This window comes from Dryobates pubescens, chromosome 2, assembly GCF_014839835.1.
Source record: "Dryobates pubescens isolate bDryPub1 chromosome 2, bDryPub1.pri, whole genome shotgun sequence".
Classification (NCBI taxonomy): domain Eukaryota; kingdom Metazoa; phylum Chordata; class Aves; order Piciformes; family Picidae; genus Dryobates; species Dryobates pubescens.
In genome coordinates, this window is record NC_071613.1 from 26,600,375 (window position 1) to 26,625,153 (window position 24,779).

The 24,779-nt window shown below is 39.1% G+C and overlaps 3 protein-coding genes across 9 annotated transcripts in view; 2 read left to right on the forward strand and 1 right to left on the reverse strand.

The window, feature by feature from the left end:
• The window catches only part of LOC104296657 (hyccin 2), a 74,243-nt gene extending 71,224 nt beyond the window's left edge, over nucleotides 1–3,019 (reverse strand). For 3 of the 6 annotated variants that reach the window (XM_054172716.1, XM_054172674.1, XM_054172708.1), the window contains exon 1: nucleotides 2,174–2,875. The gene's annotated coding sequence lies outside the window, so the exon portion shown is untranslated. Of the gene's footprint in view, nucleotides 1–2,173 lie in introns of all 6 variants that reach the window. The other 3 variants (XM_054172695.1, XM_054172686.1, XM_054172679.1) reach the window with 3 other exon arrangements.
• A 127-nt stretch (nucleotides 3,020–3,146) lies between these two features.
• Nucleotides 3,147–5,275, forward strand: NDUFB3 (NADH:ubiquinone oxidoreductase subunit B3). 2 transcript variants are annotated; one of them, XM_054172727.1, is made up of 4 exons: nucleotides 3,147–3,246; nucleotides 3,809–3,900; nucleotides 4,735–4,882; nucleotides 5,009–5,275. In XM_054172727.1, the coding sequence occupies exons 3-4, from the start codon at nucleotides 4,737–4,739 to the stop codon at nucleotides 5,163–5,165; spliced, it is 303 nt and encodes a 100-aa protein (XP_054028702.1). In that variant the 5' UTR covers nucleotides 3,147–3,246; nucleotides 3,809–3,900; nucleotides 4,735–4,736; the 3' UTR covers nucleotides 5,166–5,275. The 2 variants fall into 2 exon arrangements, with proteins under 2 accessions (XP_054028702.1, XP_009894785.1); XM_009896483.2 differs by lacking the exon at nucleotides 3,809–3,900 and having other exon boundaries at nucleotides 3,206–3,246.
• Nucleotides 5,276–9,579: 4,304 nt separating this feature from the next.
• CFLAR (CASP8 and FADD like apoptosis regulator) lies at nucleotides 9,580–23,184 on the forward strand. The gene is made up of 10 exons (XM_054172744.1): nucleotides 9,580–10,496; nucleotides 12,736–13,166; nucleotides 14,005–14,110; nucleotides 15,014–15,149; nucleotides 15,320–15,417; nucleotides 16,482–16,533; nucleotides 17,414–17,467; nucleotides 18,597–18,665; nucleotides 21,384–21,897; nucleotides 22,802–23,184. Exons 2-10 carry the CDS (start codon nucleotides 12,871–12,873, stop codon nucleotides 22,938–22,940), a joined length of 1,464 nt encoding a protein of 487 aa, XP_054028719.1. The 5' UTR covers nucleotides 9,580–10,496; nucleotides 12,736–12,870; the 3' UTR covers nucleotides 22,941–23,184.
• Nucleotides 23,185–24,779: the final 1,595 nt, after the last annotated feature.

Here is a 24,779-nt window from a genome sequence, read left to right on the forward strand (position 1 = left end):
GCCTAAAAGTCTAAGGAAAAAAAGCACATGCTGTCAAATACTGCTTAGCTGTGCAAGACAAACAGGACTTGAAACCGTAGTCCTGTCACACAACAGGATTCCAGAGCTTTAGGCTTCAAGGAAGAACAGTAGATTAACCCAGTATGGCTCTTCCTGTGAAGAATGGTCTCTGGGCTGCCAAAAAAGCCCCAAACCAGGCCAAACAGAAGGAAACCACGACTCTTGCTTTAGCACATCACTTCTCCACAACAGGTGAAACAGTGGTTTGAGATTGTGATACTCTCCATAAAATGTTTAGCAAATAATATAATTTTCTTCCCAACCTCTCATAGCCTTTTTAAAAATACATTCAAAGAAACCAAGGTGGACTAAAGAAGGATCTAAAGTAATGTGCAACATCAGGAAAAGATGACACAGTATTTAAGTAGCTGAAATATGTATTAAGATATTGAGCAAAAAAAACCCACAAACCTAAAACCCTGAAACAATCCCAGAACCGTTTTTTACCTTTTCAAAGCTGGAAATATTTCAAGTCACTCTTAGGCACACAGTTCTCTACTTCAGAAAAAAAAATATTTAAGAGCATACCACTAAACACTGTTCAGCACTAGAGAGAATATTATATGCATAGGCAGAGGAAAGAAGTACCCATAATGTATCTCACAATCTGTTAATCCAGAATGCATATCAACACATATTTCTAGAAATATGGCCTTTTGAAAAGGCTATTCAAGAAAGCCTGCCACCTTCCTCTAACCTAGCAACATAATATTATTAGTAGTAGTAAAACATAACTAGTACAGCTAGATATATGCTAACCTAACTATACCCTAGTACACTATCTTTTCAGTATTACCACAAGTAGTACCAAAAGAAAGCAACTGAATAAACCATGAAAAGTACTGCTTATTTGTACATGGGAGTCACAACAACCTTCCCTTCCAAAAAAACATTCAGCATTTTTTTTATCAAGAGCTTTTATGTACCTGGGCAGAGGGAAACAGCTACCCAAAACCTTGTCAAACCCTGAAAGCAGTAGCATATTTGAAGACAAATCTTGCCGACTGCACTCCTCTGCTACAATTCTGTTTGACTGCAATAGGTCACACAAAGTCAACGTTCTGTGATCTGAACTGAACATTCATGTTGACAGATATACCAGTAAAGTATGGCTTCATGCATAAATTATCAAGTCTAGTTTCCAAGCACCATGAAAAAAACAAAACAAAATCAATAAAAAAGGACCCAAATGAAACCAGAACTTCTCTTTTATTTTCTTTAAAAACAAATACCCACATTGTCCAGTATCTCACGTCTGTGTGTCACTGGCATTTTTTTTATGAGGAAAATATTAATATTCCACAGCAACACCAGACTCAAAGCACATATCCTTTAACTTTCAGTCACAGTAAGAGACACAAAATTCTTCACAGGTATGACAGAATGTCGTAAGATTTAGGCATCTCATGAATAAAGACCCCTGCTGCAATTCCACCCCATAGAGATAGACAGATATAGATATACACACAAAACAAATGTGTCTCCTCTAAGCCTTTCAGACTTACCTCACAGTGAAAAACACTCAATGCTGAAACCAGAGGGAGTCTGGATTAAACAGATGGCACTCTATTTAGAACAGTTTTAACATTAATAACACAATAATGGTGTTCCTCCTGAAGCTCTTTTCATGCGTTCCCAATATCCCTATAAAAAAACCCCTGAAACCCAGAAGCAGCTTTACATCAGGATATTAAGAAAAAGGCACTACATTCTGTCCTAAAATTCTGCCAGCATCATGCTATAAACCACTGTTTATTCTCACTCTATAAGAGCGTCAAAATCAATATAACATTGTGTAATCAATACATAACATGTATTCTGCTGTAAGAAAACAGCCTTAGCATATCATCTACAATTATGGAATAACTTAAGTCTTTGTAAGTCACTGACTGTATAGTTAACTTTTATCAGTTTCTTTTTGGATGAAGAGGACTCAGTCTTGAGAAACATAAAAAATTATTTAATTATCCATATATGAACACAATCAACACTTCACATTACATAGCCAGGACATGCAAAACGCCGAGCTCCCCAGAGACAGGTACTCGAGGGAACCAAGCAACCACCTCACTCGAGAAGCAGGTGTCAAAGAGAATTCCTAACTTTGACTTACCTTTTAATGCAGTCCCATGATTTCAGGACGTCTCCCCACGTCGCCTACGAAAACAAACAGCGATGCTTTTTTAAGACACATCCACTGAAAGTCAAAAGTCTGGTTCTGGTGCCAAGTCGGGCTTGCAACCACCTCCGAATTCCCCAACTTCTTCCCCTGACGAGGTGAAGCCCAAAGGCAGGGAACGAGAGGGCACTGTCCCGGGCCCTGCCGCCGCTCTGCTACTTTCGGTCGTCAGGGCTGGGGGCGCGCGGGCCCGGGGCTTACATAACCGCTGGGTGCGGGAATGTTTCCCCCCGTCCGCCCCTCTGCGGTGCCTGGGGAGTCGTCGTCTGCGAGGAGAGGGGAAGGGAAAGGACAGGCGAAGGTGAAGGTGAGGGCGAGGCCGAGCGCAGCTCTCTGCACCCCGGCAAGCAGCGGCGGCAATGGCACGAGAACGGGGGGGACGGGGGACAACGGCTCGCGCCCCCGCACGCGCAGACCTTGCCGGCTTCCGTCCCTGCTCGCGCACCCAGCAACGACCGGCAGGCAATGAGCAACCAGTGAAGGGAGAGAAGGGAAACGAGTAGGATCCTTCCTGCTACCCCAGTCCTGATACTGGTTCAGGCCCCGCCCGCTACCACAACTCAACGGCTCCGGTACTGACTACTATTGCCGCCACCCCCTCAATCTCTTCTCCTCCGCTGCCACCTCCAACTACTGCCAACTCCGCACCTCAACAACGCACCTACCCATTGGGCCGCTCCCTCCCCCAATAAGCTCTGCACTTATTGGACACTTTCTCCTCTGTGTCCCTCCTCACTCCCCTAGACTAGTTCCTCCAGCGGAGTCAGTGGTGTCGTTCTTTGTGCGGGACTTGCCTCTTTAAACGGCGACAGGAGTTCTGCAAGCAGCCGTGGGCTGGGCAGCAGCCTCGTTGCTTTCGCACCTTCGCCAAGGCAGTGGGAAGTACCGGAACAAAAGCTTCCCGGAACTCTACTGGCTGGCTGCGCTTCCTGTAGTGGCCGGTCTTTGCGCCGACTTCCGCTACCGGGTGGCGGTTGCGTCCTGAAAGAGGGTCACGGAGCGGACAGGTACTGAGGGCCCGACCGTGGGAGGTGAGGGTGGGCGGACGGGCTCGGGAGTCCTTTGCGTCCTGTATATGCTGCTGCCCGCCTCAGGAGTATCTGTGTGTGGGCTTTGGGAAGGGAGGCGGTGGCGGCAGTGCCTGCTGTCCGGGCTGCGCCTCGGAGTCGCAGCGGCCTTGTACAGCTGCTGTGGGCCTTCGGACGCCGTTAAGGTGACACCTGCTGTGCCCCTTTTAGCGGGCTATGGCGCTGACGCAGCGCGGGCCCTCCTCGTCGTCTCCTGCTCCCAGGCCGGCCACCCTTTCGGCCCTATTTTTCCCAGTTTTGCTGGCGGAGAGTGGACGGCTGGTGCTGCAGTGCAGCCCTCGGGCCGTGGCGTGTGGGCGCATAACCTGTCTTGTAGGAAGGTAAATACGGGTAGAAGAGAGGTCGGGGGGGTTTATGGCAGGAAGTAGACTCGGGTCTAATTTGGAGTGAGATTTTCAGGTAACGATGGCATTGGAACTCTAGAGGTTCTCTTCTGCAAGATAATGCTTTTCGCTTGCCTCCGCATCAGGCCATCTTCAAGAGTTGCCAGCTTTGAAGCTGTGTTCTTGGCACTATCGTGTTCCAGTCAATTCTCCTAAAAATTAAGGACGTTAACCTGTTCTTTACAGTCAGGTATGTGTTAAAATAGGAAATCCTGGCTCAGAGGATCTCAGGTTCTTTGTGGAAGTAGACATAAAACCCACCATTATTTTCTTCCAGTCCTTCATGAGATCACTTCCCATCTGTCTGGATCAATGTTTCTAACGTAAACCTTAATGTTTTCATAGTTCTATCAACAGTGTATCAAAATAAAGAATGTATTTTGAAGCCTTATTAAATGACTAGTAAGATGTAGCCCTTGTTAATTCATCCTATACCCATTTATCACCACAGTTATGTTTGGTTGTATTGAAGGCAACTTAAAAGGAGCTGAGGAGCCAAGTCTTTGTTTTTCTTATGCTTTTCTTAGAAGCTTGGTGACCATAAAGCTGCATACCTAAATTAGTAATTTCCAAAGCAAACTCTGAGCTTTTTTATGTACTCTTCAAAGCCTGCAAGTTCACAGTATCACTAAGGTTGGAAGAGACCTTATCAGGCCCTACTGTTGCTGAAGTGTATTTGTAGATGTGGGAAATAATTAATTTTCTCACACTCTTTTCTAGCACTGAAAGTTTACATAGCTGCTTCATGAATATAATGGTGTTATTGATTTAACACAATAATACTTAAGTCTGTACAGTATGCCTTATTGTGCTGAATTTCCAACTTCTGAAATGCAGCATAACGTATTTTAGCTCTTTGTTCTACAGTGTGCTGTGTACAATGTAAAAGATGCTTCATGTAAGGTGTTATGTGCTTTGAATACTTCTTGTAACCTGTTTTTCCTGTGCAGGGTGTTCTTTGCAAATGTGTGAAAATAAGCTGCTACTCTATGAGAAATAAAAAACGCTTTATCTTTTCTTGCAGGTATGGGGCATGGAAGTGAACATGGCCATGGGCATGGCCATGGCAAAATGGAACTCCCTGACTACAGGCAATGGAAAGTAGAGGGTACTCCACTAGAGAAGGTCCAGGAAATGCTAGCTAAGCGGGGTCTGAGGGATCCATGGGCTCGGTAAGTGCAGGAGCCTTAAAAATAATCTTGATATATTGTCCTGTACCATCAGATAGACCTTGTCATTGCAGATTATTCTTTCTCCACTGACCTTGTTTTATTGCTTTGGTTTAATTTTTCTTCCAGTAACGAAGCCTGGAGATACATGGGTGGCTTTGCAAAACCTGTCACTTTAACAGAAGTCTTCACTAGGGGACTCAAGTGGGGATTCGCAGCTTTTGTCATAGCTCTTGGCATTGAATATACACTGTTCCCTCCAAAGAAGAATGGAGGCCATCACTGAAGATCAAATATGACAGGTTATTATTTACTCATTACTAAGCTGAAATGCATGTAAAAGCAATGCTTACTCTGTACTTATAATATGGATATTAAAGTCTACCACAGGCAAAAGCATGTTTCTTTGATTTTTACTATACTTCTGTGGAAGGAGTAAAAAGAACATAGCCAGAGTGATTTATGTAACTTCAGTCTGGGGAAAGCAAACAAGATATGCATATGCTCTTGGGTTTGCTGTACCATGCTCTTTAGAGCAGGGGAAGCTATCAGCTCATTCAACCCCTGCCAATTTCTATTAAATGAAATTGAGCAAGTGTGTTGCTTTTAAGAGAAAAACGTGTATTGATTACAGGTTTAATAATTATTTGCTGGTCAGTGAAAATTTATGACTTGTTATTTTTTGAAAGTGTAATTTGTTACTATTCATTATTGTCTCTCTAAACAGAATGAGCTATTGCCTTCAACCTTTCAAAAGTACCCAAAACTGCCTCAAAGTACATAAAGTATCAAAGCTTATATTTAATCCTATTGAAGAGCTAATTAATTTGGCAGATGTTGTGCACCGAAATAATCTGCTTTGTCCTACCCAGAAATTAGAAATTATATGCTGCCACATTTTCTAAGCAAAGTCGAATGTTATACTTGGTAGTAACTGCACCTTATCCTACTTTGAATTCCAAGATACTAGAGTGTAATGTGAAAAAAAGAGAACAATTGCTTTTTTAAAACTTGTCCTGGCCTATTAAGGTCTAAGCTTGTAGTAATACATTTAGTAATATGTTCTAAATTTTCTGATTTTTTTTTTTTCTTTAAATTGTCTAACAGCTTCTGGAGTGCTTTAAAAAAATGCCTGGAGTAAGAATTACAGGAGAAAAGAGCCTGTTGATAGTGTATGTCCTCTGTAGCACTAGGAATTAGAATTGGCTGAGTATCATAATTTATTTTTTTTATGCAATTACAAACACAAGCTCAAGAGGGTATGCTGTGTCACTTTTCAATCCAAATGACAGGATACGTAAGCAGAAGAACAAAATTAGACAAGGAAGAAACTTAAAATGTTACTAGACAATTACAGAGTCAAGAAACTAAACTTTTAAGCAATTGTGTCACAAATTGCAGGTTTACAAAAACCTTGAAGATTCTACCAAAACATTAACAAAATACATTTTATATATATAATTACACACCACCTTTTTGAAGGAGATTTATTTAAGAGTTTTATTTTTAGAGCCAGTCGACATCTGCTCTGGTGGGAGTGCATCTATACTGTTCAGTAGTCTTGTCATCTTTGTACGATGTTGCTTAAGGCACTGTTCATAGGGCAAATATTTGTTTTACTAAATTTTTCTTGCCTAATTCTTTCTCAAGCTTCTCTATCCAATTGCATCATTCCCTGAAAAACAAATGAACCTACTATGTAAGGTCTGTTGCACAAAATATTTCCTCGTTGTCCCTTAGGCAATCCTGCTCAGAATACACATTTTCAAAGGCTAGTATTCCTTGTTTGTTTTCTACCTGGATCCAAGACAAAACTTCTGAATTTTAGCTGGTTGTTCACAAACCCAACAATTCTGGCATTGCATGCAGTATTGGTGACTGCTACACATAAGATACGTGCTTCTCGCTTCAGCAGCTCTTTGCAATTTTAATTTTGTGTGCTAACTTGCTGCCCCTCCCACCAGTTGGAGAAGCATAACCCTTAAAAAAAAACAAAACACTTTTTGCTGTCCCATTTAATTTCCTGTTGGGAAAGTCTGTTTTCATGTTCTTCTATATGTATACTTCACGTTGGGTTTTTTGGTATGTTCTACATTCAGTTCTTCAGAGTCTGAGGTAAAGTTGCTGCAAGATCATGTGGAGTTAAGTCCTTTACAATGTAAGCCTGCCACTTCACTGATGTAGCAGCCAGTTCTGTTAAAAATCAAGAATTCTAATAACACTAGAAGAGAGATCCATACATGAACACAGTTTTAAGTTACTGTCATTTAGCTGCTATATAAACAAATGCATTCCTTGATAATTTTTTTTCAAACAGATAGTTTTGTTTATCAAGACTTGTATCATATATGGAAAAAGTTAAGACGATCAAAATCTGATGTATTCTAATTTAAGCCACAGTTTCCAGAAAACTTATATATGCAGGCAAGCAGTCTTAATTTCCATAGATGATCCACTTTGAAGATTTAACAAATTAATACACAAGTACTGCCTTGCGTAGGGAAGATCGTAAGAGACAGCCTTACCAACATTCTACATAAGCAAATACACTGGACACATTCACTGTTAAGACTAGAGCAGTTTACATAAAAGTCATGAATTTATTAATTCAGGAGGTATCGTTCAGAGGTTTAATAGCCAGATGTCAGCCTCTGCCCTAAAGACTGCCTTAATTTATGAAGAACATGTTTTGCCAATAGTGTGAAATATAAAAATATCTCATTGTTACATATACAATACTCAAAAATTTTTGTTTCACATCTATTGTAATACCAATCTTGCCTGGGCATGGACTATTTTTTGTGCATTAAAAGTATCCAACCTGTCTTCACCTGCGGAAAAGGAGTATACGAGATTTTATTATCACAATCAAGAAGCTTTCTTAAGTTCTGAAAAACAGAATAGATGATGCTCCTTTTTTTTTTTTGAATGCAGGAGCTATTTCTGCTCACCTGGAAAGATACTGGTGATTACTCTCCTGTTTTTGCTAAAGCTACCTCTACTAGTTACATCATTAGCACAACCTTCCACATATACCTGTTACAGAGTTAAAGCAGCTAAATGAACACAATACAACTACTCTATGGTCTAGACTACAGTGAATGTTTCTGAAATTCCTATTTCAGAGTGTAACAGAGTAACTGTGAGGCAGTTGTAGCTGGTAGTTTTGAGAGTTCAACAGTGATAATTAAACTACCTCACAATTAGATACTTGCTAGATCAGCATTTATAGACTTTTTACATCAAAGCAAGTGTAGTTTCTATGTGCAACTAATTGAAGTTAGAAGTGTTTGCTTCAAGGGATTTTACAAGAAATGTACTTGGGACCCATGTCTGTCTTCCACTTGTTTACTGATTTCATCATGGGTATCAAGACGTGTAGACTTAAGTAAACTGTTTTACATGCAAGCCAGAGAATTGATGTTACGGATGCTCTGTACAGTCCCTATCATCAGTTGTATGCCAAATACAAATATGAAAATATAAGACAATCCTTTTACCATTGTTCCAATGGAGAAGAAAAACTCTTGACTTAGCCTTTTTAAAGTCATAAAAGCAACAGTAAGACATAACAAGTTAAACAAGTGACATCATTTATACATAGCTGGAATATCCAGATCACACCAAGTCTGATTTTGAAATACACAGCATAAAAGACAAGTTTATTGTGTTTTAGGAGGCATAAATTCTTCAAGTCTTTTTTTTTTTTAATACAACCAAGAGAATCTAAAAAATTAAACACATCAAACCTGTTATGAAAACAAATGCCCAAGACAGAGTTTTATATCCTAAATCCTCTAAAGTGAAAGAATTAGGGAAAAAAAACAAACAACACACACAACTCAGAAATGTGTAAGAATATTAAAACTTTAATAAGCTTATAAAAATTAGGCAAATTGGGGGAAAAGTAGAATAAGTAAATAAAAAGAACATAGTGATCACTTAAGTAATGGCTATGTTAAATTGGTATGTCATTCAAACTTTTTTCTTCCTTTGAAAAAATATTTAACAAGCCTGCAGCCAAACCATCACCTTCAAACTCTTCTATGAGCCTGCACAAGTAGAACAGAATAGGAATAGAATAGACCAAACCAGGTTGGAAGAGACCTTTCAGATCATCGTGTTCAACCCATCATCAAACACCATCTAATCTACTAATAGTCAAAGGAGAAAGTGTGCATACTGATTCACAACAGCTAGCTGGTTTCCGTCTGAATCATCACTGATACGATGTTAATCTTAGTAGTAGGGATACTTTGATACTCTTGAATAACCCTTATTAAAGTGAGAGACTGATCATACAATTTCAGTATGAATGCAGTTAAATTTTTTTCAGACCACAAAGCAGTCACTAGGTCCCTGACCAAATTCTATTGTGGACAATTATTTTCTGCCTCCATTTTCCCTGCAGTCCCAAAGACTGCATGAGTCCGCACAACAGCATGCTATTCCAGAGTACTGTGCTTCCACTGCTGAACTTTAAGCAGCACAAAAACATGACTCACTAGTTTGTAAATGCCTTTAAGTTAATTGAGCTGTGAGTTCTGTATGGCTAATTCCACTAGATATGGAGGTGACTTTTGTCTGTTTCAGCAGATAAGAGTCTAGAATTTTAGACTTTAGGCCTTTAAGAGAGCAGCTCCAGCTCCAATAATTGCACCTCTGGTTAAGTCCCTTCGCGGAAGTTGCTGGTTTATACTGAGGGATTCACAATACCCAGTTTACAGGGACATAGCATTACTTTAAAATTATCTAAATTATACAACAATGAAAAGCATAGATTTTCGCACACATGTACAATATTATCCTCACTACGAGCGAACTCGTAAGGCAAGGCACAAACCAGGGGCTTACTTCTGTACAAACTCTCGCCAAAACACGTGCCTGTGCTTTCCCCTGCACTTCCTCACTGGTAACCGGCGTTACTACCGAATCGATACCGGGGCCGATAAAGCAGTCTTGACTATCTTCATACCAGCAGCAGTACAAAAAGCATAGTCCATAAGTATCTATACACGTACTGAACTTAAGACCATCCTACTGCCAACTCCGTCTCTTCACAGCGCTGCCAGCACCCCTGTTCACCGGAAGCCATTTTGTGCGTAACCGACAACCACAGGCGCCGGCGGAAGGTTGCGCGCATAACGACACGTCCCCTCCATCACAACCTGCCGCCATTTTATGGGATTTGAGCCGGTTTCTTTGCACCGCGCCGAGTTTCATCTTTTGACGTAGACGATAAAGCAAAACGAAAAGCGTAATCCCGCTCACGCCTCTCCACAAAACACCCAGCGGGTGGGCTCACGATAAAATCGTGAGGGTTAAAGCAAACGTGGCTCGGCAGATGCACTATGATGTTAAAACGGCTAAAAGCATTTCCCTCGTCCCTCAGCTAAACGAGATCGTTGCCTTGAACGCCGTTGCTATCTACGCGAAAAGGCAGAACAGATCTCTCCATCTCGTCGTAGGACGTGCAACTCAAGAGCGCTCTTGTTCAGCGATGTGAGACAGTCCAAGCCACGCCCAGTGCGGCGGGGCTGGTACCGCCTCCTCCTCCCTGTTCCTGATGTCGGACTTGGAGTCGCTGCTGTAGCTGGGAGCCCTCCGGTGCGTCCGGGTGCGTTACACCTTTTTCTTTTGCCCTCACACCTTTCTTCCCACCGCGTTTTCAATGCAGGCGCCCAACATCGTGCATCGGGACTGAGTCATTCTCCCTGTCTAGGCCTGGGCCTCACCACGGGCCCAGCCGGGTTTGGAGAGCCGGGCCGTCCAGCTCCGGCGGGGCGTTGCTCGTGAGGAGAAACGAAACCCGGCGCTTCCCGTCAGTCTGAAACGCGTTAAACTTCGTCAGCGGAGTTTACGCTCGTTTCATTTTCCAAGTGTGATTTGAAGTTCCGTGTTAGCTTGCGTAAACTCCCTGCGGTAAAAACAGCTGGGGGGTTTTTGTTTGTTGGGTTTGGGGGTTTTTTATTTGTTTTGTTTTTGTTTGGTTTTTTTTGGTTGGTTTTTCGTGTCGTTTTGTTTTGTTAGAAGACTGAAGTGTTAAACCAGCGTATCTTTAAATAGAAATTATTGTGCTCGCGTCTAGTTTTCACGTAGAACAAACCTTTTAAGCCTGATAAGCAATGAAAAATGTAGAAGTTACTTTCGGTTTTCTCTGTGGTTATTTTTCTTAGGATCTTGTGCCAGATCTTTTATAGGGAAATATGAAAGTTGGGCCGCACGCTCCAAACAGTTCAACGTTTTGAAAAATTACAGTTTATGCAGTCTCAAAACGCATTTACCTTTGTGTGGTTTCAGCACCACCTCCAAACAAAGCAGTGCGGAGGAAGCACAAAATACTGCCGCCTATAGCAGAGTAACCTCCTGTTCTCTCCCTCTAGCGTAGGGACTTCTGCATGAGCTCATTTTGTGAAACAAAGGCCATTTGCAATCCAGAGCTTCACTCACTGATGTAATATCCTGATTTTGCTGCTACCTAGATGTTTGTGAAATGTTCAAGAAACAAATGCTGTCAGAAATGACACTTACTGCAGAACTTGTTCAGTGTGAAATATTTCACTTCTCTTGAAATATCTTCCTTCTTGAGGCCTCCTGTGTTGACTTACCTTCGTTAGTAGGTGACATTTCACTTTGCCTTGATTATCACATTGGTATTTTTCTTATTGTGCAGCATTTGTGTCTTAACCATGAGAACAAGTATTCAATGCATAATACTAAAGAGAAAACAATAAAATTGCTTGAGCCTTGTACACACATACCAAGTTTCTACTTGTTAATGCCAGCAGGGAGTAACTGGAGCCTTGCACATCTTTGTGTGTGAAGTTTCATTGTGTCATTTTCTGCCCCTTGGTGGAGACCAAAAATAAATAAGTAAATCCTGCCCTCAGGTCTCATGGTGAATTCCATGTGGCTCAGATGTACACAGATGGAATATATTTGGCTTGCCCTTGTGAGGGCTACAATTTATCTTCATGTTGCTCATTACACCTTTCTCCATGTAGGTAGTGGGGATCATGGAAGGTTAGATAGAATTTCCATAGTTGGTGGCAGCAGAAATTGAGCATAGCACCCTACTTATTTTGTTAAAAACAAGGGTGGAGTTTTTTCTAGGCTTGGATTTTTATTTCAGTTCTCAGAAACATGTACATCACATGAAGAAAAAGGCAGTATGTGGCCTTTTTCTTCCAAAAATACCTTCAGGCTTAACCAGTTTGCATACTTAAGATTGTGTGGCGCTTTGGCGGTTTTGATCATGGCAGATGGCACTCCTTAACCCCCTGGTTCATGCTAATGTGTAAGAAAATCTACACATTCTGCACATTTCCTGAATTCATAGATAATTAATATTTTTAAATGAAACATTTTGTATTGTGATGATTAATTAATTGAAGGCCCATGCAGTGGGTTAATTCTTTTGTCTACAATACGTGGTTGCACTACCCCTTAGCTCCCAAAGCTCTTAACTAAAACGTGTCTTGTGAGTTTTAGGGGAGAAAGGAGGGGAGGGTTGCTGGGAAGAGATCAGAAATTTAGACCTAAGTTGCAGTGGTAGATGTTCACAGAAAATCTTGAAACACTTACCAGCAAGATGATGACTTTTGTTTCACTTCCTATGGAATTTACAGACTTGTGTTAAGATCATTTTACTTTTAAAAGCATTTCCATTTTTTTCTGATTGGTGTGACCTACCCAGTAATTCTTGAGCTATAAAGAGCAACTGGGAGAACTGAGAACAGGACATGTGCATATTATGTTGGTGTTGTAGTTGTAAGTGAAATACATCAGATGGGAGAGTTAACTGTGACTTTGTGCAGCAGATAACTGATTTAGTACTTTTTAATTCTCTCCAACAGAACTGCTTGTTTTAAGATGCGTATAGTTAAGAATGAAACCAGAGAGATGCTGTTGTGGACACGATCTTAATGTCATCTTGGCTTCCTGTTTAAAAAACAATAGGCTGGCATTTTTCAAGAAACAGCAATAAAGTGATGACCAGATGCCAGGTGCCAGCTGCCCTTATTTACCAGATCGAACAAGAACTGGATAAAGAAGAGGAAGAGATGATGGTTTTCCTGTGCCGAGACCTTGCTCCTGACTTGGCCACGGCAGAGCTTAGAGAGCTCTTAGTGGCTTTGAATGAGAGGGAGAAATTGTCCTTTTTTGGCTTATCAGAGCTGTTGTACAGAATTAAGAGGTTTGACTTGCTGAGGAGGATCTTGAAGACTGAGAAAGCAACAGTGGAAGCTAACCTCGCCAGGAGTCTCAAGCTTGTCCCTGATTACAGGTAATATATATATATTTCAGATTTCAAGGCTACTCTTGCACTGTTCAAAATGTGTGAGAGGTTTTAATTTTTTGGGGGGAGGAGTGTTTTTAATGATTTGGGTTTTTTTTAATAGGTGATGAAGGTAAAAGAAAATCGGGGCATTGTATCTAGAGTATAGTGAAAAGAATGTTTTGAGTTTAGTCCCTAAAATAAGCCTTAGCTGCTTACTAGTCATGGTATTAGAAACATCTGTGTCTAAGGACCTTGTGTGTGTGTTTGTTAATCAGTAAAAGCAGTGATGTTTGTACAGTTCTAGATTAGTAGATAGAAGTGATGCTTTAGAGGAACACAATTAGAAATATTTCCTAGTTTGCTTTGGGCACGTAGCTTTGTAGTACAGCTTTTATCAAGGGACATGTCTCTTAGTACTTCTTGCCCTGTAGTTTTAAGAGGTTTATGTTAAAAAGCTCTAGTTTATTTGAGAGACTTTAGAAAGAAATACATGTGCTCATAAGGAAGATTTTCCAGTGTTAACTTGCCATGGCAATAAACTCCCTGTAACTGCTAGGTAAAAGATGTATTCTGTTGTCTCATTCTCTCACTTCATCTTTAATGAAGTAGTAAGGAGACTTCTATTTTCCTAGCCATGGCTATTACACAGTCAGTCTGAGTGATGCAGGTCCTGATTGACAAAAGTAGATATTTTGTAACTGGATCTTGGAGCAAGGTAGACTTTCCCCCTGTTGTTTAATTGGGAATGGCACATTAAAACTAACATGGGAGAAGCCGGGTGGTTGGGGAAGGATGGGATCTTGCTAGAAGCTAATCCTTTAGAAATGTCTCAACTGTATTTCAGGGTACTAATGGTAGAGATTAATGAGGATCTGGAAAAAGAAGAAGTGGGTTCTCTTATTTTTCTACTCAGAGATTACACTCCGCGTATGAAAATGGCAAAAGACAAGGTATGGTTGTCTGCTGATCTCTGGAGCAGTGAGAGATTAAAGTGAAAAAGGAAGCAGCAAAAGAGGGGAGACAGTGCTGCAGGGGGGTATGAGGCAGGAGTAGATAAAAGTCAGGAAGTGGAGGAGGAGGAGTGGCTTCTATTTAATTTTTTTCAAATAAGGGAAAGAAGCATAAGAAATAGTAATAGGGAACAGTAGGGACTTGCTGTAATGAATGGTGTTAGCATGAACCTCAGGAGCAGAAGACATTAAGAAAGAAAATTCTCTTCAGTGTTACCAACTGGAGAGTTCATGTACGAAGGATCTCAAACTAATAATTACATTAAATGTATCTTGATTATGAAGTCACTTTCTGTGGTTGTGTTCTGCTTCACTTGCAGAAGAACCGTTTTAATTATACCTTTCTCTCTACATTTGCATTTTGAATATTTGTTTTAATTTCTTTGAGAAAAAGCGATCCAGTAGAGAAGGTTCAGAAAACATGGTTACTATGCATTGAGGTCTGAAGATTTCTTTTTCCATTGAGTTTCTTTTCTATCTTTAGCCAGAGAGAGAAGCCCTGCTAATTCCCCAAAGATTTTCATACCTCTTGCCTTGTGGCTTGCGAGGTGACTTTCTAAGTGGCTGCCTTTCTAGCACCAAGGGAATGCAAAACCTGTTTTCTCAAAAACTTTGATTTGTTTTTAAGACTATAACTTTCTAGTTTCCATTACTTCTATGATAATACCAAGAATTCTTTTATCTTCCAGAGTATTTTTTTTTTAGTAATTCAGAAGTTACTGTCCTTATTTGTTGAATATACAACCTTTATGGCCTCCCTGTATTATTTTCTGGGTTACATTTTATTTACTATTAGAGAACAAATGACTGATAAAACTGTTCTGTCATCTGTTGCTATCCCAGAGTTTTCTAGCTCTTGTGATTGACCTGGAGAAACTAAATTTGGTGGCTCCTAATCAACTGGATTTGATAGAAAATTGTTTTCGAAGTATTCGCCGGATAGACCTGATTAGGAAGATTCAGAAATACAAACACGAAGGTAAAATGCTGGTTTTGTACTGGTTACTCTTGATAGCAATGATCAGATGTGCTCTTAGTGAAGATAAAATTATGAGTTAGAAGTCAGAGTATGTGCATGCTTCATAGTTTTAGGATTTTTAAGCAGTTGATACATCATGTTGTATTTCTGTGTTTTTCTTACACTTTCAGCTTCAATGTCCTCCATTCATTCTCAGCCACTATATATAAATGCACTTCAGGCATCTCTCCCTAATCTCAATCTGATTGATCCTCCTTATAATTCTGGGGTAAGTATACAGTAAATTAGATCCTTTATTTCTACATATTGTCAGGCATTGAAAGGGGGATTCTTCTTTGCAGAGCCTAAGGAATGAGAGATTTTTAGTAACTAAAATACTACTTGGTTTATTCTCTTATTCCTGTTACTTGCAGGGTTTAGGATCTGATTTTAATCTTCTGACTGAAAAAGATCCCTTTTAAAGAGCTTCTGTGAATTTGTCCCTATTAGTTTGACATATAAAAGGTGTATCTTGAAAGTTTTTTCTACCATTCTGAGGAGTGAACAGTTCTGCTTTAATTGTCCTTTGCAAAACATATTCTTCTTTGTACTTCTGGAAAGTATTTTGTTAACTCTGAAAGCCAAAGGCTAAGGCTTTTTAAGGACAGCTTTTCAGATTATAGTGTTTTATTTTAATCTCATTTTAATGAAAAATAACATCAGTATGTGCACAGTCAGCAACTTACACTGCATGCAGTATTCTTTGTATTTGGGCTAGGTCTGATACTGTAATAGCAGAAGACTTAAAGTCTTCAGCTAATTTAGCATTTCCTGCTAAATGTATTTGATGTAATTATTTTTGTCATGGTAAGTAAATATGTATGTATAAAGCTTACATACAAGACACCAATGAAACAATTTGTCATCATTAACAAAGTCATAATGCCTTTGTTTTCCAGACTACTAATGGGAAAGTTTGCACTAGGTTTCCATATTACGATAGTATTGTTACAATTGTCTCAGTGAAAGTTCCTCTCTGTTACTCTGCAGAAAACAAAATTCATCTCTTCAGAGGTGTTCTTGGTTTACTATTTTAGGGAATAAGCTTTTCTTTACTGTTTGTGGCAAGCTGTATCTTTTTTTTCCTGAGGGTTTCAGGTTTTTATTTGTTTGTGGTCTAGGTAGGGTTTTTTCACTTTTTATTTTGCAGTTGCCATTAGCTGATAACTGTGAATCTGAAATATGTCATCCTTTTTATTGAGGAAGAAAAATACTTTTGTGTTACATTTTGAGGTACATGACTATTGATTCTTGCAGGAGAGGGGGGAAATAAACATTTTTCTTCATTTTTAGATCCGGAATGTGAACAAAGAAGAATCACAAACTGGACAAAGTCTTACTCTGGGTAAGAGCATTTTATCCGAATTTTTATAATCTGAAAGAGCCAAATTATGAATTTCATTGTTTCAAAAAGACTAGTTGTGTTTATGGCTAATCCAGGTGGTAACACCAGGATTAGGGAGTATTTGGTACCTCTGAAAACTGAGCCTTGCCTTATTGTTTGCTCTTTTATTTTCTTTACATGTGTTGCCAGAACTTTATTGAAACTTCTGTGGGCCTTCACTATTACAACTTTTTAGCAGAATAGATAGTTTATTAATAAAATTATGAGAAAAAATGGCTAACCAGCTCTGGAGGCCTATGTAGTGCAGCTGTGCCCATTAAGTCTTGAGTAGGAAGTTTTTGCGTCAATTAAATTGTGAACTCTCCATCAGGCCAGCCAGGAAGTTTTCCAATGAGTTCAGGTTCTTACCATGTGTGCTATATGTTCTTTCTGGAAACCCTCTCAAATACGGTGATTTTCAGAGGAATACTTGGGTGAATGCTCTCAGTGTAGGAGAGATTGTTCGTTAATTCTTGTCACAAGCAATATAGAATGCAATCCAAGTAACAGAAGTGAAAATTGTGTTGGGTTTGTTTTTTTAACTTCAGATGAGTGAGAGCTTGGCTGAACTAAATAGGTGCATTGGATCATAGAATGGAAGGGAGACCTTAAAGATCATCTAGTTCTGACCCCCCCTGCTATGGACAGGGACACCTTCCACTAGAATGGGTTGCTCAAAGCTGCATCCAGCCTGGTTTTGAGCACTTCCAGGAGTGGGGCAGTTAAAGTGCCTCTTTAACTGATTTGGTATCAAATAAATGTCATTGGTACATACATACTTAGATTACTTACATTACATATGTTACATGTAATACATTACTTACATATGTTTCAACTGTAGCAGAACCAGTCCGCATGTCTATTCAGGAATCGGGACCAGTGTCACATAAGGTATGTGTTTGTGCATAGTTTTGCATGTAAATATAATACAAACCTCTGCAGATATTTACCTTAGTTTTCTTTGTGTTTATTTTGAGATTTCCTTTAATTGCATGCAAACAGAAAAATGTGTACATCCATGTCTTCCTCAGCTGTAAACAGGTGCTATGAATTGCTTTTGCAGAACACAGTCTTAATATAAAATATTTGCTGCTACTCTGAAGCAGCAGTGTGGAAAATGCATGTACATATCACAGGACTTGTGTATTTCTTAGTGGAGGTTAAGTCAAAATCTGTTGGAAGTCTGGCCTCTTGCCATCTGCATTAGAAATTACAGGGCTTCTTAGCAGGCAGTAAATTTTGTTCTTTATTCTCTTTCCAACACTTGCTCTGCAGGTAGAATACAGATGGGCAGATGGGCTTTAAGTATTAATGATAAGAAAGGACTACTGCTATTTTCACTAGCTCTCCTATAGGTCAGGAACTAGGTGACTGTAATCGTTCTTAAGGGGAGAGAAATGGTGATAGAAGGCATTACAGATTATCAGGAACAAGGAGATTGTTCCACTAAATAAAGCAATACATGTTTTGATGAGCAGTGCTTGCTTGCACACTTGAAGAACACAAAGGCTCTCTACATTTATTTCATGGGCAGTATGAAGCTTATAGCTCCCAACATCTCAAGAATTGTTACACTTAATGGAAGTACTATTGCTGTTGTACTCCAGGCCTTTAAAAAGGCTCTATATCCCATCCTGCTTTGGGTTTTGGTGGGGGGATTTTTTTGTTAACATTTGAAGATCTATCTGTAGAGAGTTAAGATGCAGTTTCAAATTTGGTTGTCTCATTTCTGGTACTGCCTTGTCATTTAAGGATAATTATGGTAGTAAGATTGCATAGTACAAGGACACAAAAATTAAACTTCTACTAGAAACAGTGAAAAAAAAAATCTTTAGTCCACATTTTCTGATTTTTGTTTTGTTTTGTCCTTTAGATAAAAGATACTACATCTCAGTAGAGAGACTTCTGCTAGTTACTCTATGGAAAAAAAAATAATAGATTTGAGGTGGTTAAATGTGAGAAAAGAATCAAGTCATTAGGTTGACAGAGTGACATTAACTTATTTGTTCGTCAGGTGAATGAAGATCAGTACAGAATGCAAAGTCAGCCTTTAGGAATATGCCTGATCATAGACTGTATTGGCAATGACACAGGTAAGTCTCTGAAATTGCCATTTAATGAAACTGCTACCTTCCCTCTTGGTCTGGTTAAAAAAAAGTTAATAATTCACGTGTAGAATTCAGTGTAGTCAGTGTCATGGTTAAAATGTGGGGGGTTCCTGATTGCTTTTGTGGAATCAAAAAATTAGATCATTGCATAAACAAACAAACAAAAACCCCCACTCTCTAACAACTGTAACACATGAGGATAAAAAAAAATGAGTATTTGCAGCCAGTTCTGTAGTAGGCTAGGAGATGTAGGGGAAGGAAAGGGCTTTTGGGCCTGTCTCTTCTCTGAACTTATGGCCCGGCAGATGAGCCAGCTTAGAATTACTGATGCAGTTGTTGAAGAACAGTGGATGCAGAGAACAGATAAACAAAAATTAAAATCTTATGGATGCTTGCCAATAGTGTTTTAGGTAAATGACATGTTGACAAAATGAAAAAATCAATGCATGTGCTCTTCGTGAGCTCACATGGTCATTTTATTACTTGCAGAAGAACAGACAGTGTAAACATGGTGGGAAAAGTTTGCTGACTGGAAGGGACAAAAACAGGTTACATCTTTAGCATCTGGCATGTCAGATACACCTACAAATCATGACTGCTGCTGTTGTGCCAAAACCACCTGAAGCAAGTCTTGGTGTGTCTTGGTTTCCATGAGTATCTGCACTGGATACAGAAACAATTAAACTATATGTATGTTTTAGATGTTTAATGTCATCAAGATTTTAATATGATAGAAAGGAAGACTTTCACTGAAATACATTATTGTGCTAGTGAGGTTCAGGAGAGACAGGACAAACAGCATTGCTTAATGTAGTTTGTTAGAAAGTCATTCACTACTCTGTATTTCTGCCATGCTACTTCTGGAGACTGAAGAATGAGAAGGGGGGAGAGTGTTAGGATGCTGCGGCGTGCATTAGTCTAGCTATCCCATGATCTGAACAATTGAAAATGCCTGGTGTAAACAATGTGAATTCATCAGATGCAGATAAAATTCAAACTGGAATGCACCTTGTTGTTTTGTAAATAGCTACTTTCGACTTTTCCATTTGAAAGTCAGTTTTTATCCTTACTTTGTACAGAAGGGGAGAAAAGGGTAATTTTGTATATAGCGTGAAAATGCTCAAAAGTCAGTGGAGGTTTATTGGGAGATGATTACTGATGGAGAAATAGTTGTTTTCTGTTCTTAGGTTTCAGCATGTAATGCTGTGTTTTGTCTTGCCTTAAAGTAACATAGCTATCCAAAGCTTAACCATGTATAATTTTTGATCCATTTTGATCCATCATTTTTGTTAAACTAAGGTATCAGCTCTAAATTTGTTGCTTGGTTTTGGTTTTTAGGGGTTTTTTTGTTCTCTCAACTGTGACATTTGGCCTGTGCACACGGTCTAAGGTGATGCCAGGTTTTGTATCTCTGTGTACCTGCTACCTAGATAATTACAGAAGCACTCTGGTTGCTGTAACTCCAGATTTGCTTGTCTACTACCGCCCTCTAATGTATGTATGTATGTAGCTGCTGAACAGTAAAAATGCTGAATCTTCCATTTGAATTTTGAGAGCATGCTTTATTGCCTAAAGTAGAGGGGATTTTCCTTTCTATTTCTAAATAATAAAATGTCTCTCAATTTTTAAAATTATTTTACAAAATTTAATCAAACAGAACTGGCATGAAATTCTGTAGTTCCTCTTTATCACCTCACTCCAGTGTAGAGTTTATATCTACTTGGTATTTTGTTGAGGAAAGTTACATGTTGTTCCCTGTTTTCGCTATGGGCTTTTTGAGAACTGTGGTAGTACAGCTCCCAGTTGCCTGCCAGTTACTTCTGAAATAGCCTCTGATAATTAGGCATTGCTAAACTTTCAAAGTCAAGGAACAGTCTAGTTTCATCTGTAAGGCATTTTACAGAACCATGGCACTTGACATTTCCTGCCATATCAGAAACAGTGCGTGTTCAATGTATATGTAGTTTATACTAAAGATACAATGCTACAGATATGAGTCATAATAGTAGCTTGTGGTTCTCTGAAAACTTAGGAAATACCCATGGTTTTAAAGACTATGTATCTGGTTTCACTCCCATGTTCATAAACACCTGAAGTACTTAGTGTGCAGCACATTTTCTTCCAGTATGGGTTAACATAAATACAATAGTGTTAAATCCTGGTTTTCTTTCTTTAAGACATTTGAAAGAGTCATCACTTAAAGTCCATTTTATATAATAGCAAGCATAAATGACTGGAGCAGGCTTCTTTGGACTGATAAAAAGGAGCCTTATGCAGTTTCCTTATGCAGTTCTCTGTAATAAACATTCAGAGTAATTTCAGCAAAAAGAGCTACGGATTTCCCATGCTATCCAGATCACTCCTCATTATTGCAAGAATGTTCTGTGCGAAGCATTTTCTAATGTTTTCTCTTGCCTGGTATTTTATGTGCTAGGAGTTTGGGATACTGACTCTAGATGAAAGCATGCAGGTGTCTGTGGAATTTGGAACAGATCATATACCAAGTAATACTGTCTTTGCTGTCATGAAGTACATAACTCATGTTAAAGACAACATGTCTATAGCACTATAAGCATGTAATGTACTGTGGTCAAGTTCTCCCACGTTTTTAATTACTGAGATGAAATAAATGTCTTGTTCCCAATAGGTAGTTGAGACTGAGCCTTGATGTGCTATTACTTAATTACATCCTGCTTTTTTCAGATATGTTGGAAGAGACCTTCAGGGCCTTAGGCTATGACGTTCATTGTCACAGATACTTAAACATGAACATCATGAATCAAACATTGCTTGAAGTTGCAAGGTTGCAGAAGCACAGAAATTGTGACAGCTTCGTTTGCATACTGGTCAGCCGTGGAAGTCCTCAGAGCATCTTCTGTACAGACCATACATTTTCTGGATTCCCTCTGGAGCAAATAAAGAAATACTTTACAGCAGACTCATGTCCTGAACTCCTAGGAAAACCAAAGCTTTTTTTTATTCAGAGCTACATTGTGCCAGAAAATGAGCAAGAATATACTAGTCTTTTGGAAGTAGATGGAAATTATGAGAAAATCATTGCTAATGCAAAAATCCCTTCAAAAGTCACTATCCCCCAAGTAGCAGACATCTTTTGGAGTCAGTGCAAGGTGGATGTGTGTACACTACAAAAATCTCCAAGTTCATCCTCATATTACCTACGTTGTTTGTCTGATCTACTCCGCAATCCTCATAAAAGGTAATGTACCAAAAAACAAACAAAACAACAACAACATTAAAAATAACCTTTTTCCTATGACAACCTGCTGTCTTAGAGAAACATTAAGTTGCATCGTGTCTGGTCCTGAAAAGTGTTGTCTTGCTGTGTCGTAGCTTAAAAGAGAAGTATATCTGATCCTGAAACAATAGCGAGGGAAGGTAGTTTAAAGTATAAATGAAGCTTCTGATTCTGGAGAGTAAAATTTAAATGTATAATGGCAGTGGGCTTTGCAAAGTGAGAAGGGAAGAACCTTTCCTGGCTAATGTGCTTTAGAGAGGATTGGAAGTCTTCAAGATAATAAGGCACACATGAGGCTTCTGTCAAACTGAGAATTGCCTTTTATCATTAAGAAGAGCTCCACTTGCAAATATAAAAAGTTCAGGGAAAAGGCATTTGAGAGGGAAGGGGTGCATCCTTCTAATTAATCCATCATTCAGGGAGCCACTAGATCACCAATTTGTAATCTTGACTTTATCAACAAATTTTATCTAAAGAGATTACCAAAAAAGATGAGCAAAAGTCAGATACATTTGGATATTAATTTACCATCAAAGGTTTTCTTTGTACAATTGATCTAACAGGGAGTTAGCTACTGTTTTTAAAGTAATTGCGGGGTTAGCATTTAGTACCTTTCTACAGACCCTAAAGCCTTGTAAGGAAATCACAGATTATTGTGTCAGCATAACCAGGATCAGCACAGTGATTTAGGCTGTAACAGGTTGTCTCCCAAATGCATTTTCAGCCTTGGGGTTTAGAGATGTAACCTCTGTAATAGAGACTGAAATTTGATTCCTTGATGCGTCTAAAGTTGTCTTCTCTCCTGGATTCTTAAATGTTGTCTTGTTCACTCTCTAATAGAAGGCTTTTACTTTTGTTGCTGCAGGAAACTCTCTATATTAGATATCCATACGGAACTGAACAGAAGAGTCTATGAATGGAATAAGACCACTGACCCAAGCCAACAATACTCACTTCTGCTCCAGCACACACTGAGGAAGAAACTTTTTCTTTCTCCCGTCTAACTGCTGCTGGAAAGGACAAGTCTGAATTAGCTACTAAGAACCACAAAATATGATCCAGTTTCACACATACTTTATGCATTGCTATTGCACATACATCTAAAACACCTATTGCTTCCAAACCCAGGGATTTAGAAGTATTTTGGTATGTTAAGGCACTAAATACTGTATTTCAATACAGAAGGCAGCTATCACAGAGCACTGCCACAGATCTTACAACTAAATACAACAGGTAAAGAGGATGGAAGGAGCTCTGTATAGCTCCTGGGTTTTTCAGGGGGGTGTGTTTTTGTTTCATTCATTATTTTTATCGGTACATTGATCTAGGTTCTTCTGTTGATACTTAAATATAAGTCAGTGCAAATCACTGAAATTCACTGGGTACTTTTCCCCAGCAACTAATAATAGTGGAAAATGTGTCAGAATTAGTAAATTGTCATTTGTATGCCTCCATAGACCAGCAAGACAGGAGGAGGAGAGTCTTCTAAATAATTTGGATTCCATCTGCCTGCTGCATTAGAGGTTATGATTCACCCAGAACCCTGTGTCATCAGTACTGTCCACAGCACACAAGGGTTATATGTTAATAAATGAGAGTCTGCCACATTTTGTGCTGGTTTTCACTGATAAAAAAATGAGTCTACACGTAGCAGGCCTTTATAGTGATCTACCACAGAATTTAAAAAACAGATGGGATTTTGATAGATGGTTTATGGAAGCATTCACACTTTCTGCACTAGGCATAGTTGTAGAAGTACACTTTATTGTATTTGAATCTAGATGTTGTATAGCAGCCACTGGCTCTGAAGACTGGATTAAATTAAATAATGCCATTGAAATTTTTTTGTCACTGAATTTATGGCATTCTCTTCCCTCTTAACATAGGGTGCTTGCAAACTTCTAATACTAATACAGTCTCCTGCCCTGGAAAACAATCAAGGCCTTGGTTTCTTATGTAGCTACACCATATATCCTCCTGGCACGCATTCCATGCAATCAGAAATGAAAGGAGTTTTTGCTTATATAGGGTATACTAGTTCCTTGAACAAATACAGTGCAAAAAGATTTTTTTTTTTCTAGTATAGCTACATTGTATTTGAGCAAAAAGCAGATATGCTTACATACAAAACTTCGCCAGCAATGCTTTTCATTGTAGGCAAAGCTTAACAGGCAGCTATCCTAATGACACTATACAGTGTATACTATCAGTAGTGTATTGATAATAATTAGGAGGGCTTGGCCAGTAAACTTTACTTTTTTCATTCCTTGATACTATGTTGTACTTGGGTGTTGGCTTGACATTGTTTTTATGAACTATCTTTTTTAAACCAGACTTAAGTTTTATTCAGAAAACAGTTTTCAAATAGCTTGTATAACTGAAAGTAAAAATCACCTTTATTTGGCAAAAAAGTACATACTGAACTCTAAAAGTGCTCAGGAGTCCTTCCTTGTTATGTGATACAGACCCAGTCTCTTCGTGGCTTAAGAAGTTCTTAAACGCTGATTGATGAGGATTGTTAAGAATATACAAAGAGGAGATACCCGCTGAATGAGTTTTAGGTTATAGTCTTTATCCATATAGAGTGTTGATATTAACATATATTGATATGTCATTGATATTAACTTATATTGATACTTGCATTTTTATAATATATAAAGTGTATTTTATATCATTATTACTCAATCTTCACTATTTTCTATTTTTTATTCAGGCTCGTATCATAGTGTCAGGGTTGGAAGGGACCACAAGGATCATCTAGTTCCAACCCCCCTGCCATGGGGCTGGCCAGAGCCTCATCCAGCCTGGTCTTAAACACCTCCAGGGATGGGGGCCTCAACCAC